This window comes from Rhinolophus ferrumequinum, chromosome 2, assembly GCF_004115265.2.
Source record: "Rhinolophus ferrumequinum isolate MPI-CBG mRhiFer1 chromosome 2, mRhiFer1_v1.p, whole genome shotgun sequence".
NCBI classification, from domain to species: domain Eukaryota; kingdom Metazoa; phylum Chordata; class Mammalia; order Chiroptera; family Rhinolophidae; genus Rhinolophus; species Rhinolophus ferrumequinum.
The window spans coordinates 73840605-73855806 of NC_046285.1; the positions used below are offsets into that span (position 1 = coordinate 73840605).

A 15202-nucleotide genomic window follows, 5' to 3' on the forward strand; every position below is an offset into this window, starting at 1 on the left:
CCCCACCCCATCCGCACTCCACGTGGACGCACCCCGGCGCCAGAAGGTCGCGCTGCCCACGAGCCCCTCGCTGGTCCCCGCAGTGGGAGGGAAGGCGCGGCCCAGGGGTCGGACGGACATAGCGGGCGTCCAATCGAGCCCAGTACTGCCTCCCCGAAGGGAGGGAGCGGCGGCTCGGACGGGCCCAATGAGCGGGGAGCCCGAGTGGGACTTCCTCCCGGAATCCCGTTGGCCAGAATAGCGGGGCCGTGGGTGACACGTAAGTTGGGTGGGAGGCGGCGGCGACAAAGGCTCGGCAACCCAGTCAGTGACACCGGCCTGCAATCCCCCAAACCCGGCCGAGCAGCCGGCCCCCACCCGTCACCCACCGTCAACGCCCCGCGCGGAGGCGTCGCCTGGAGCCCGGGTCCCTTTGTTGAGGGCGCACCCCCTCTTTTGGTGGCAACAAAGTAGCGCAGTGGGAACCGCCGCGAGGGGGCGGGGAGGGGCCGGGGCGGGACTCCGAGTGCCGCCGGGGGTAGCCGGGCCAAAAAGTGGGGAGGAGGAAAGCAGGCCAGCGGCGTCGGGGGACAAGCGCGAGGACAGCCCGCTCAGAACTATGCGGAGGGCCCCCTCCCGGGCCCGGACACTGGCAGAGAGACAGCTTCGCAAAAGTTTGGTGGCGGCTGCCCGGGCGGCGTCGATGGCTGCGCGCCCCGCGACGCGCGGGGGCTGAGCGGTCGCCACTTCCCCTTCGGCCCGGCTTTTGTGTCTGGCTTCTCCTAGTACTCATGCTGCGTCCGGCCACCTCCTGCGGCGGCCGCTGCTAAGGCGCTCGCTCGGGCCGTGGGGAGGAAGAGACGGCGGCGGCGGCGGGGGCGGCCGCGGCGCGGGGTCCAGGCGGGACTATGGGAAACGGGATGTGCTCCCGAAAGCAGAAGCGGATCTTCCAGACGCTGCTGCTGCTGACCGTGGTCTTCGGCTTTCTCTACGGCGCGATGCTGTACTATGAGCTGCAGACACAGCTGCGGAAAGCCGAGGCGGTGGCGCTCAAGTACCAGCAACACCAGGAGTCCCTTTCCGCCCAGTTACAAGGTACGGTTAACGGGACGCACGCGGCCAATGGCCAACTTTGCCCCGCGCCTCCGCCACAGCTGGAAAAGTAGCTTTGGTGAGCCGTTGGCCCTGCGGGTGCCACCTCTGACCTTCAGGGACATGAGAGGCGAGCCCTGCAGGGCGGCCGGGCCCCAGAATGTCAGGGGATATGACATCCCCGATCTCCCGGCTCCTCGGGCGGTTATGTTTGAAGTGGGCAGGTTGCGCCAGCCTCTGGCCCGGCTAGACTTTGAATGGGCGGGTGCACACTGAGTCCTTTACCAGCACTTATCAAAGGCCCAGCTACAGTTCACGCAGGCAAACCAGGAGCCCTGGCTCCGATTATGCCAGCCGGTCCCAAAGAGGCATAGCTTTCCTGGTTTCTAGGGATTTCCATTTGACTTTGTTAGTAGCCTAAGAAATGGGGAGCTTGGCAGAAATTTCTGAAACTGGTGTGTTTTTAAGAGAAATTAAGCCATGACCGGGCTGCCCAAACTGATGGCCTAGTCGAATGGAACCTAGACCTGCTAATTTCTGTTAATGGGGTGACTAGGCACGTTGGATTTGTTAGAAAAATCCACGCTACTACTACTGTTCACCATCCCGCAGGTATGTTTTTTGGGGAAAAAAAAAAGTTTGTTTTCTTGAATAACTTAGTTTATCATGGAGTTGGGTGTGTGTGTGTGTGTGTGTGTGTGTGTGTGTGTGTGTGTATTTTACAATTAGCGTTGAGAAGCCCAAGGAGAGAAACAGTTTTTCACTTTGCCAGACACAGCAAACACAACGTGGACAAGACCTGCAGAAAGACTTAAAGCACCTATCATTCTATTTTAGAGTCTCATTTAATGTAAATTACAGAAACATAAATGATGCGTGACTGCAAAGTAAGCACCATGTGGTCTTGTTAAGAGCATAGTCATCCTACACAAGTTTTGAAAGCTTTCACTTGTACTTGCGGTTAATTTTCAACACTTTTGCAGCCCTCTCCCCAACCAGAAAAAAAATAAAAAATAAAAAACTTAGCAGTGAAATGTTGACAGTCTTTGCTGATAAGGCAAATATAGCTTATTTCATATTAGTAGGAATATACAAGCTGGATAGATCTGTCCATGTATGTGTATACAAATATAAAACAGATGCCTTTTCATTGCTTTAGCTATTTTGAGTATATTTTAGTAAAAAAAAAAAACAATTAAGATGAGAGAAAATGATGCACAGCTGATTGCTTTGTCTTATTTGCTCTTCCCAACTTGGAAGAAAGGAAAGTACTTTTAGCTTATTGAAGCTGCATAGCCACAGGCAGTGAAAATATGTGAGCTGGGCTTGGTTCAAAAGGAAAACCTGTTTTGATATAGTCTTAGGTTAAAAAAAAACTTTTCTTAAAACTTCTTGACATTTACCCATGGATTATTGTTGGATATTTATTTACACAGTATGGATATTTATTTACATACTTATTTAGATGATATCAGCGGCTTCCTTGTGAAGTTCAGGGCAGTTAGACCAAGAGGAAAATGTGCTAATAGTACAATGACAGGACTGGATTTTCACACTCATGGTTGGAAGGGGCTTGTGTGGTGAATTATGAGGTTGGTGCTTTGGTCTCTTACTTTAGGAGACCGATGAGAGCAGGCGCTGTCCTATTCATCAACACATCCTCAGCTCTGCGCAGCGCACGGTGCATGAGCGGAGCAATATATGTTTATGCAATTAACCAGTACAATTATCCTAAACTAGTGAGAAAATTAACCCCACACACTTTTGTCTGCTTTCACAGGCTTCATGTCCCTGTCTCTGCTTTTTGAAAAAACAAAACAAAGTAACAGCCACAAAATATTTTACCCAAGGAGTGCAGTAGCCTCAGCCTGCCAGTGCTGACACTCATTGGCCAAGGCCCTGGTCTCTGAGCCATGGCCTTTATGTGGCAGTGTGCCGTTTTGAAAGTCAGTCTCGATTTCTTTTCTACTTTTGTCTTCTTTTGGCGGTGGTAGTGGAGGAGAAGTGGTGGTAGTGGTAATACAGGACTATTCAAATACACGTTTGCTCTGCAGCAGGAGATGAAAAATGGTTGTTGCTACTTTGAATGAGCAGGCTTAAAGGCCTTAAAGGCCATTTCTTAATTTACTCTCTTGCCATTTCCTGTTGAACTGCAACAATTATAATACGGTTAGGCATGGAAAATTATTTCCCAAGCAAGCTACAGGTTTTATTTGAATGGGTTCACAATTGACTCCATAGCATTTATTTTGGATTTCACATCTGCAGGCCATTTAGTGAAGATTTTTCTGGTGGTATACAGGTTGGCTTCCCTTTACCAATGACAAACGGCGTTTTACTCAGTAAACGCTATGTGTATTTTACCTACATTTGTTTTTAGGGCTTAGACTCTCCGTTCTTCAGTGTGGCTTAGTTACATGAGATGTCTTGACCTGGCTTGGATTTATTTAAGAAGGCACTGACAGTTAAGATCAGAGTTAACTGTCAGTGGCCTTCTTTAAAAAATACAATTCTTGAAATGTTGAAGTAGTTTGGCCCTGTAATTTGAAGGTATACATTTGTTAAGTGAGCATATTTAGGTCATCCTCAGTTTAAGAAAGGGTTGTACTCCAGAGCTTATTTTGAAAGTAGGTTATGTCTAACTCCAAGTGCATTTTGTAGTAGGACAATTCCATAAATAGGAGATCGTGGGGGGTGACAAGTTCCAAGACGAGGCAACCCCCTCTCCACTGAAAACAAATGTCTATGTCTGCCAGCCTGTCTATTTACTATCTTCCACCCATGCTCTCTCAATTTTATTGAGAAGCGGGGCAGAGGTTACATATTGGTGGCAAAGGCAGCACTAACAACCTTTGAGCAGTACATTGGTTCCTTACTCTTTTACATTTTTAAACGCCTTTCATGTGGGCCATGAGCCATTCTGTCTACACATAGTGATTCTTAGCTTTGACTGGGCATTAGAATTACCTGAGCAGGCTCCCAGACCAATTAAATCACCATCGATGGGGTATAGGGGTGGAACCCACCTGGCAGTCTCCCCAGGTGATTACTGTGTGCAGCCAAGGTTGAGAATTACAGCTCTGTAATCTTAAAACTGAGCCACTTCACAGTTACTTCACCTGCTTGCCCACAAGACATTTGAAGTTTTTTTTTTTTTTCCCCCACCTTGAGCATGTGATTCAAATTCTAGTCCTGCAGCTTTTTTGTGAACTTGGGCCTTATTTTTCTCATATAATGGAAATTAGAATGACTTATTCCATAGGGGTATTGTGAGGATAAATAATTAAACCAAATTAAGCTGCTAACTAACAGACCTGTCACATAGTAGGTATTGCTCATTAAAGATTAGGTGTTACTGTCGTCACAGTCCCTGTTTGACGTAAGATATTTCATTTCTTTCTCTTTCCCAGGTTTGTTGTGTGTCAAATTTTTAAATTGATAGAATTTATTTTTATCATTAGCCACCTCTTTTTGTACTTTAATGAACATCAAGAAAATAGGTAAACTCTCATAAATCTGAGTACTTTACTCTGGAGAAGTGACCTTCCCTGACAATTTAATCTTAGGGAATGGTTACTCATTAACTCTCTTCTGTATCATTTCAGATAGGAGAGAATGTAACTGCTCCAGGTAGGCAATAAACCGTTTGCAATAAAATCTAGGAGAGAGAGACAACTATTTACATTTTTAAAAAGTAGGGGCAAGAGCCCCTCATTCTGGAAATACTGTATGACATAATTGCAGCGTTCTTGGTCTTCCCAGTGATGACCAGAAACCGTCAAGAAAGGTTTATATAAAGTTTTCTATGCTACCGTTCCTGTCAAGTGTATTACAGCTATTTAAAATAAAAACGTTTGGTACTTCTAAGAGTCATGCGGTTGTTTACATTAGTTGTCCTTTGCATTGTGTTCCTGAACTGGCAGGATAGATAGCCCACTAGCCTGAGCATGAACACGTTATATTGTAAACTGATTACTTTGTTTTCAACTACCCTGATCTTTTTTTTGTTTTTTAAGTTTCTTTCAGCTCAGGGCCAGGCTCTTTAATTCTTCCATCTCTAGTACCTGGTGCCTGGCATATAGTAGGCGCTCAATAAATAGTAGGTCTATATACATATCTGGTATTTTCTCTCTGCCTATGAATGTGCTTATATATGTTGAGCAATAAAGTGTAATGGATAAGGACTGAGTAGTCAGGGCACTTGGATTTGATTTCTTGTGGTTTTTCTTTGTTTTTGTTTTTTTTTTTTTTAAACCAGCTGTGTGATCTTGGGCAGTTCCTTAAGTTGTCTGTGACCTGTTTTCATCATACGAAGTAATCAGGATGATAGAGCTTCAAAATGGGCTGTCATGAGGATTAATAGTGTCACCCAGCACATAATTCTTAGAAGGGTGTAGCTTGCATTTTGGACTATTGGGGAACCTCAGGAACAAAAGTTGTTCACACAGCTCAGTAATTTAGACCCACAGGGGCGGACAGCGCATGGTACCTTGTTTCCCCAAAAATAAGACCTAGCCAGACCATCAGCTCTAATGCGTCTTTTGGAGCAACAGTTAATATAAGACCCGGTCTTATTTTTAATATAAGACTGGCTATAATATAATATAATACCGGGTCTTATATTAATTGTTGCTCCAAAAGATGCATTAGAGCTGATGGTCTGGCTAGGTTTTATTTTTGGGGAAACATGGTAGGTAGGTATGCTCGTTTTCTAGTGCAAAGTTAGGACTTAATAAACATCAATTAGATATTGATGATTAAATAAACATTTTCACTTAAGTATGTGTTACAGTTAAAAGAAGATATTTATCAAGCTATTTTTGTTGCATTCTGCTGTTTTAAAAATGGGACAGAATTATCACTCCTTAGGGTCAACTGAAAACTTAGTAGTTTTATTTGTATGTAAAACCCGGCCGTAAAATTCATTCCATGAATAAAAGACAAGAGTTTCTAGATGCTTTTTGAAAATTTTACTCAGTTAAGCATTCTGTTGAATGTATATGATTTGCACAAATAGGTATGATTCCACACATTGTATCTGCCTTAGTCATGCTTGTAAATTGGAATGTGCCAATACTGGTTGACCATGTCAGAGAATTGCTCATCACCTGTGAACCTTTAGTTTTAGTCCCGGTTGGATTGAAAACCTCACTGATTGTTTTGTATTCTCCCCTGTTTTACCAAGAACAGTTTCTTATAGGGCTGGGGCACAAGACCAGGTCTCAGTGACTTAGTGAATGAGTGAACTGGAGTTAGGGTAATGGCGACTGAAGCTGGCGGGGACCAAAACGCAAAGGATTAGAAAGAAACCAGAAGAAAGGAGAGAGAGAAAAGGGAATTAATATCAATTCATGACTTTCAAAGCACTGAAAATGATTCTTACACACATTTTTGTGTCCCAAAAGGAAAGAAACACACTAGTGAAGGGAGTGGGTTTCTGGTCAGATACAATTTGAATGCAACTCTGGTGCTTACCGGTAGAGTGACCCTGGCCAGGCAAGTAACTTCTCTGAACTTCAGATCCTCGTATTTAATTTTGGATAGCATGTGTATCTTGCACACTGGTATGAATTAGAAACAATACACCTGAAGTGACGAGCGTGAATCCTGGAGTGCATTCCTGCTACACTTATTAGGCGATCAGGACTACTGTTGCTGGATTAGTATTGGACTGTTTTTTTTCATTTTGCCCACAGTTTATTACGTCTCATAGGTAATAGTGTTATTGGTTATGTCCTAAATACAGCTCTTCAGAACTGTGTGTCCAACTTGGCTGAAACTTTATTTGATTTAAGATACTCTCACTCTGTCGTTTCTGCCATTTTGACCTTGTTTTGGTAAGAAAAGACCTGAAAACATTTATGTGGTAGCAAATAAGAGTTACTGTTTTCATTTTGACAACTAAGTGTTCTTTTATCATTGAGGACATAATGTTTTTGCTTCTTTTGCCAGTCAGTGGTTTGTGGGTTTTGTAGCTTTGTTTGGAAGTGAAAGTTATGTAACTTATTATAATAGAGAAGTGGCAAACTATATTTTTGTTTCAAGCCAGTGTTATTTGATGTGAATTGATTGTGATAGAATTTTGCAAGTTTATTTGAAAGAATTAAATTACTGACTCTGGGTGGTGAGCATACAATGTGATATATATTGATGATGTATTATAGAATTGTACACTTGAAACCTATGTCATTTTACTAACCATTGTCACCCCAATAAATTTAATTTAAAAAGAATTTAATTATTTTAAATAGATAACTTTTATTGAGTATCTACTGTGTTCAGGTACTGTGCTAAGCTTGTTACATGCATTTTCTCATTTAAAAGTGACACAAGCATTTTAATGTGAATGAGGAACCTGCGGACCAGAGGGGTTAGTTAACATGCCAGTGTCAAGGTCTAATCTAATGAAACTGAGCTTAGAACCCTGACGTGACTTCCTATCTCGTGTTCTCTCCACAGTACTCCATCGCCTTCGAAATTATTTTAGTGTTTCATGACACTATTACTGGTTTTGAAAAAGTAGGTTAGATGGGTCATATGAGGATTCAAGATAAAATTTAGCATCAGAACTAACAGGTGTGACTATTTGATGCAGCATTTCTAGAGTGTAAGACAGTTGCTGCTGTTACACAGGTGATTTTGGTTGATACTGGAATTGATTTTAGGTGGTATGCAGATCCTGCATAAAATAGCATCGAATCACATAATAAGAAACATATGCCCTTTTGAATTCCCTTTCGGTGTGTTCTTGAGAAGTCAAGGAGAAACTCTCAATTAGATGCTAGAATCATTCTCCTAGATAGAGTTGCTCTTTTTTTCCCTCAGAGCAGACTTCAGGCAGCCAGCAGCCTGATAGCTAGAATTTAATAATTGTTTTGTTGTTTTATTGCTTTGAAATTGAAATCCATTCATGCTATGTACGTCAGATTTTTCATTTACAATGTACTAGTGTAAAGTTTTCTCTTTAGAACTTTATTTTAGGAGAAAAAGTGAATATTTGGCATCCCACAAGTAAGAACTCCCCCTGTCTGGAGTACCTGCATATCTGGAGTTTAGGAATTAATTAACTGTTTCAATTTGACACGAACACTGACTTTTCCAGTTAAGAAAACAAGGCGGAAGCTGATGAATCACCTACGGTGCATCTCAAGCGAGGCACAGAGCCCTCGTATCCTGACTTCCCGCACAATGTAACGTCCGGCCACTGTACTCGGCTCTCTCTGGAGAACAGCAGCACCTTCTTCTCATTTAGAACAGAAACCGGTGTTGCTATTTTTAACAATGCTATGTGTTTCTGAATGGCATCTCTGTGTTCTTTGCTTTTCTCCACCTGTGAGTGCCTATCCAGAGGACATACCAGTGATTGCCCTTCACTAATGAGCCTCACTAAATAGTCTCAGCCTGGAGGGACACGGACATGAAAGAAATTGCTGTTTGTAACAATATGACATTCACAAAATACTGCTTGAGCTATTTTTTCATATATAAAATGTCAGTATGATAGATAGTGAACAGAAGAGGAGAAGATGCTGTCTGAAGGGTAAGGCATAATAGAACATTCAAGTGACATCATTTCTTTTCCTTTGAGAGTTAGTGAATTTCAGAAAAATATATAATTATTTTAGGAGAGTTAAACATTCCAGTTCCCATTTCGTATCTCATGTAGAATCCCTTTCTTAGGTGGAATTTTTGTTATAAACAACAAAACTGCAAATCAGGGTATTTGAGAAGGCATTCCCATTGCCTGTGTGCTCGCAACGATAGCTTGTTGCTATAAAATAAATATCCTAAACATAAATTAAAAGTGGGTAGCTGACAACTACTTGAGTATTTAGTTTTGTTTCTGTAGAATAGTTTATCACATTTTACATTAGTAAGATTTAATATTATGAATCTGATTCCTATTGTGTCAATCTCTCAACCTATTAACAAGCATTTCAAGAGAATTTTTAAAAGGACTTTATGTGCTTTTTAAACGTTTGATGCTATAAAACATGTTAACTTGTACTGATGTCAGACAGCGCTTTTATCGGAAGATGAAAAATAAATCCTCTTTATAGGTGAGCATCAGCTCAAAATCCAGAAGTCATCTAAGTTTGATCTGGGTGTGGGGGAACAAAGCTCTTTGGGTATAGTTCCTCATGTACAACTTCTCAAGTACAGTTCCTCTTCATCTGTAGATCTGTGAAACTAAAGAGTCAAGATTTTTTATCTCAGCACAACCAACATACAGCAGTGGGGCAGGCATCAGATACCTCCACATTCTTTTTTCATCCAATTATGTAGGAGTCACTGGTTCATAGTAATTCTGAAGTCCAGCTGGGCAAATATTCTTTGACTAGGTTTTCAGGCCTGGGAATAATTCTCCATGGCTGCTGGTTCTACCCTTTGGACTATTGGTATCACTCTCTGAGTCATCCTTCCTTTCTCATGAAAGATAGTATGTGTTTGCAGCCAAGTTTTCTCAGCCTGCTTCCAGCCAGTAGAATTTTGGGGACTTTTGACCTATTTCCATTTTGTACCATATCTGTCCCTTTCTGTCCTATTTCTGACCTGTTTCCATGTGGTACCGTATCTGTCCAAACTGGTAGTTTCTGCTGATAAAGACTCTCAAAACTTTTGTGGGTCTCCTATGAAGCTTGTTGGGATTGACTCTGTTAGACAAAAACCACACCCATGTATTTCTTGGAGATAAATCCATCTCTACCTTGGGCTTCTGCTGAGACAAAGGAGAGACAATGCCCTCTAACTTCCCAAAGGCCTCTTGGAAAAGGATCTGTGAGCCACACCCTTAAACTTTTGGGAGATGCCATGGTCTGACTGAATAATACTCCGAGACACCACATTTCAAAGTCTTAACAAGAATTTGAAAAGCCACAACCTCAGTCTCATTTTGAGATCATGTTTTATTTTGACAGTTCTCTTGAATTGGTCTTTGCTTGGAAGCTGTTTCTTAACTTTAACATTGTTTGCTGTCAGGAGCGGCTGAGAGTTTTCAAAACCATCAAGTCCTGCCTACTTTTTGTTTAGTAGTCCTGTCCTCTGTTTATCTTCTCACAATTAACTATAAATCAGGAAGAAGAAACCAAGTAGCACCTTCAGCATTTTGCTGGGAAATCTCCTTAGCTACATCAGCCAGTTCCTGGCGCACATTTCTTACTCCTCATACAGTTACAAGTGACTGCAGGTCACGTCCCTGTACGTAAGTGTGGGTATTGTTAAACCTATCACGACGTAATTTCCAGTTTCAAATAAAATTTTCCTCACTTCCATTTATGCCCTTACTAGCAATCTCTTCAGAGTCCAAAATTCTGTGAACAGTGTGTTCAAGGCACTTTACACTCTCGCTCACACTCTTCTTGAAGCCCACTTCACAGTTCCAAAGCCACTCTCACATTTTAGATTTTTGTTACGGCAGCAGCACTCTTCCTATTAGTTATCTTATTTGCATAGCAAATTATCCCCAAACTGAATGGCCTTAGAACAACAAAATATTAGCTTACGGTTTCTGTTGGAAAGGAATCTGGGCTTCGCTGGGTGCTTCTCTGGAGCTCTGTCATGATGTTGCATGATGAAGCTGCTGACCAGGGTTGAAGTCATCTCAGAACTCCACTGGGAGTGAAGACTCTGCTTCAGGATTCCCAGTGTGGTTGTTGGTAGGCCTCAGAAGATCGGTGTCCGATCGCACTCATCTGGGCCTTTCCATAAGGCTTTCCACAGTTCCAGCACGGAACTTCACAACATGGTAGCTTCCTTCCCTCGGGGCAAGAGATCCAAGAGACAGAGAGTGTGTAAGAACCCAAGATAAAAGCTGAAAGTATTTTTAGTAACCTAATCTTGAAAGTGATAAAACATTACTTCTGCCATATTTTGTTCATTAGACTTGAGTCACTAAGTTCAGCTCAAGCTCAAGGGAAGTGGTTTTGTGACGGTATGAATAACACAAGATGGGGATCCTTGGGGGTCATCTTAGTAGCTGCCTACCACGAGGTGAGAATGTCGTTACTTTCATTGTTGGCGTATCATTACCAAAGTCCTCATAAGCTGACATTTATTGAACACCAGGCACTGTTTTCAATTGTTTTCCTGGATTATGTAACATAATACTTTTGTCGAAAAACATTTTGTTCATATTAAGTGTGATTTACCATTTAATTTGAAGTATATTAGCAAGAAGTGACATTTGAAATTATGGCAATTCAGAGGAAGAGTATCTGGTAGTTAAACTATCTGACCTGGGAAAACTGAAAGAGTTCCGGGTAACTCTGAAGTATAAACCGAACTAGTAGGCTGTCAGGAGAAATCCCAAAGTGGGAGGCACCATGTCCTTGGGGAGTTTCAAAAATCCATTGACAATATGTGAAAATTTCCCACTCCCACAAGTGACAAGTAGATGGGAATACGGCGCGGTTTGTTAGTTCCTACAGTATTTTCACTTGCTTCTCAATGTTCCTTCTGACTTTATAGACTGCAGTCCTTGGTGAAGACCTTGGTATTTGATAGTCAGAAGATAATTTTTTATAGAGTTTTAATGGTCTTAGATAAAAATTTTTGATTTAAAGAAAGAACATTAACTGCTTGACTGGTAATTTCAACTTATTCATTCATCCCTACTTTGAAAGTCAAGTTTAAAATACTGCAATATATGAATATTCTTTTGTGATATTTATAAAAATAGCGCACAAGAGCATATTATGAAAAAGTTATAAAATGTTTTCTGAACAATTTTAATGCCTAATTCAATATGACCTCACTCTCCTAAACATATTTTAATAGTTATAAATGTATGAGATAAATATCTATTTTCTTTTTGACTTTCCTAAACGTTTCTTAAGAGATTGGATTGGGAAGTGGATAGAGAATATTTTGTCAAAATGTTTGAGGCCATATTCCATTCAAGAATCAAGGCGAGGTCTGTTCTTGTCATTGAGAAGTTGCCTTTGAATTTCTGTAGTATAAGTGATTCTCTTCCTGCCCACTCCTATCTGTACAGGTGCCAGGTTGTTGCTGTGACATTTAGTGTCACTTTATGTTGCTGTGGACTTCTCTTGGTGATATTCATGTGGATATCACAAGTCTCCTGTAATGGGTGGTCTCTGTTCGCTGTCCCAAAAACCAAAATAGCAAAAATTCCCTACATGTTCTACAATGTAGTGCTAACATGTGCAGTATGGTTCTTAGGGATATGTACAGGAAATACACACACACACACATATATATGTGTATATTTTTTTATTGTATTTTTTATATTATATACTTTTTCCTTTCTCATATACCTTTTACTCCCTGTTTTGGTTAGGGTCCATATGCATTGAACTAAAGGGTGCTCATTTCTGTTGAAACTGTCCAAGGAAGCGGTAGCTAAGAGTTAGCTAGAATAACGGTATAGCCCTTACATACACCCCCAAGAAGTCTTCATCTGAGGGTCCCACGGTAGCAACACTTTTAGTGGAGGCTGAACCTTTAAAAAAAGACTGCTCTGTTTTTATTGTTGGCTTCCAGCTGTTCTTAAAACTGCCTCCTACTCAGCGACAACTCAATCCTAAAACCACACCGTGGGTCTTGTCTCTGAGGTGACACTTTCAATTTGGGATCCATGGGGGTCCATGAACTTTCTGAAAAATATACGTCACTTTTGTATATGTGCCATTTCCAAGACAGTCATAGCTTTTATCAGATCCTCAAAGCACCAGTGACCTGAAAAAGATTTAAGAACCACTGCTTTAGGGCAAATTCCTCTTTGTGAGGCCTTTTCGAGCCCACCTTGGAATTTGACCTCCCCTGGTCCCATCCTATGAACTCTCTAGAAAGTGACTGGGTTTGTAATGGGGTAATAATTCTCACTACTACTCCCCTAAAGCCCTAACCCACTCCACCCACCTCAGAATTAAGAGGAATCCTGATTAGGGACCTAAATGGCATTTAATAGTTGTGTTCCTATAATCCAGTTCTAATTGCTTAGTAAATAATAATAAAAAATACTTTACAATTACATGAGAAACATACAGTTTTCATATTGCTTTATAGTCATGGTATCACTTGTTACTGAAAACAACACTGTGATATAGAGTAAGGCAATATGGTATATTATGACCATTTATATTTGGAGAAATACAAGTCACATAGCAACAGTGACACACTTGGGATTAATGCTCAAACTGTTTTGAATCCTAACTCAAGGCCCTCAGTTTCCTAGTCTCTTACTCTGAACTATCATGAGGTTTTAACAGCATTCACATACGGTTTTAACAGTACTCACAAAACAGAGTTTCTGACTTTGTCTCTCAGGGGGAAGTCTGTCCTTTTCAGATCCTATTAAACAGTTAATATTCACAGTTGGTGACTCACCTGGACTTGAGAACTGGTCTCCTTGGAGTCTACCTGCCACCACCCCCATCCTCACCCCTCCTCTTCCCATCTTTATGTCTAAAGAACGAGCTGATGGCTGCTCAAGCTACTACTTCCTGCTTCACCTCTGCAGCTTTCCACTGTCCCTGGCCTGTTTCCCTTGTGCCCTTCTGGATTTCACATACCCTGGAAGATCCAGGCAGGCTCCGTAGGGATTGGGTATTAAGAGTGGTAGTCACTATGCTGTACTTGGTTTCACCACCCTTTCCGTTTATCTCTGGCACATTATCCTTGATCCAAAATCCGGAGCTTGGATTGTTCCTTACTTTAGGATGATTCTATTTCAGACTTGTCTGCATTCTGGAGACAAGGGTTTAAGCTCACACAGGGATCCTCCTAACTTTCACCACTGGCTGTCACCTCCTGAGAGCAGCTGTAGCTTCACCTTGATTTTAGAGGAGGCTTTGAAGCTCCTGCCTCAACTGACTCTCCAGCTGTGTTTTTCAGTTTCCAGATGTAGAAGCCAAATTACTCCTAAATAAATCATAGATTGGAAGAGCAAGAAAGAATGTTTGTAGAACCAGGTTGCAAAGAGCAGCATATGGATATGCTTTGGTTTGTCCCACACAGTGCTCTGAAAAATTTCATGATAGTTGTCTACAAGGAAAAAGAATGATATTTTATGTAAACATCCAGATTTCCCACTTTGAAAGTCTTAAGATCCCTGGACATCGGGCTGCATTCCTGTGTGGTGAATGGCTCAGGGGCATGTGGGCTTCAGTTGGGAAAAATTCTCACTGGGAATTTTTTTTTTCCAATTTATTTGGGTGACATTGGTTAGGAAAACTACACAGGTTTCAAGTGTACAATTCTATAATACATCCAGATGTTGTATTGTTTGTTCACCACCCAGAGTCAGATCTCCTCCGCCGCTGTATATTTGGGAAATTCTTTATCTGACTAACTTAGTTTAGAAGAAAGTGAGCCTCAGAGAGATTGACGTGACATCTGTGCTGTCCAGTGCGGTACCCACTGGTCACGTATTGTAAAATCACTTCAAGTGCAGCTAGTATGACTGAGGAACTGAGTTTCAAATTTTTAACTAATTTAAAAGTTAAAACTAAAACATTGTGAAATGTTTTTCTGTGAAAAAACTTTATTGTTTTGGTGGCATTACATTTCAATTAACTGTTGTGTTGCGTTAGATATATTATTGGTGTATTGCAGTGCACATATACTCCCTACTTTTTAAAATGTGGCTGCTAGAAGTTTAAAAATTACAAATGTGATTCATGGTATATTTCTATTGGACAGTACTGACCTGACGCAGTTCATAGTTTGTTGATGCCAAGTCTGGAATTTGCAGATACCCACAGTTCTGACCATATTTTTTCTCTGTGACTAAAGTGTTACCCAACTTTACCTCTAATTCTCAAAACTTTTTCATTATAGCATATATACTCTCACAAATTCCTATAGGAATATTTTTTATGTGCTACATTATACAGAAGTAACTTCATGTAAAAGAAAATTTATCTCTATATTATCAATGATTGTATAATAAAGGTAATTTTAAAGATAATAAAATTAAGATTCATGGTATATAAGACATTTAAATTTTTTTCTCATTTTAAATGACACTGTTAAATTTTCTCTGAATTTTTAACACATTGAAAATAAGTGTATTTGATTATGGCACAGATGTATATATAGTTTAAAATTAGTTATATATTGTAGCTTTAAAACTAGACAAAATTAATTTTAGACCTAATATATATTGGAT

General features: G+C 41.0%; 1 protein-coding gene across 5 annotated transcripts in view; it reads left to right on the forward strand.

Annotated features, from left to right (window-relative positions):
• The first annotated feature begins 515 nt into the window (after positions 1-515).
• GOLIM4 (golgi integral membrane protein 4) overlaps positions 516-15202 on the forward strand; it is a 73338-nt gene continuing 58651 nt past the window's right edge. For 3 of the 5 annotated variants that reach the window (XM_033128648.1, XM_033128655.1, XM_033128665.1), the window contains exon 1: positions 517-1074. In XM_033128648.1, the coding sequence (XP_032984539.1) occupies positions 888-1074 (187 nt within the window). In that variant the 5' untranslated portion in view covers positions 517-887. Of the gene's footprint in view, positions 1075-15202 lie in introns of all 5 variants that reach the window. The other 2 variants (XM_033128662.1, XM_033128674.1) reach the window with 1 other exon arrangement.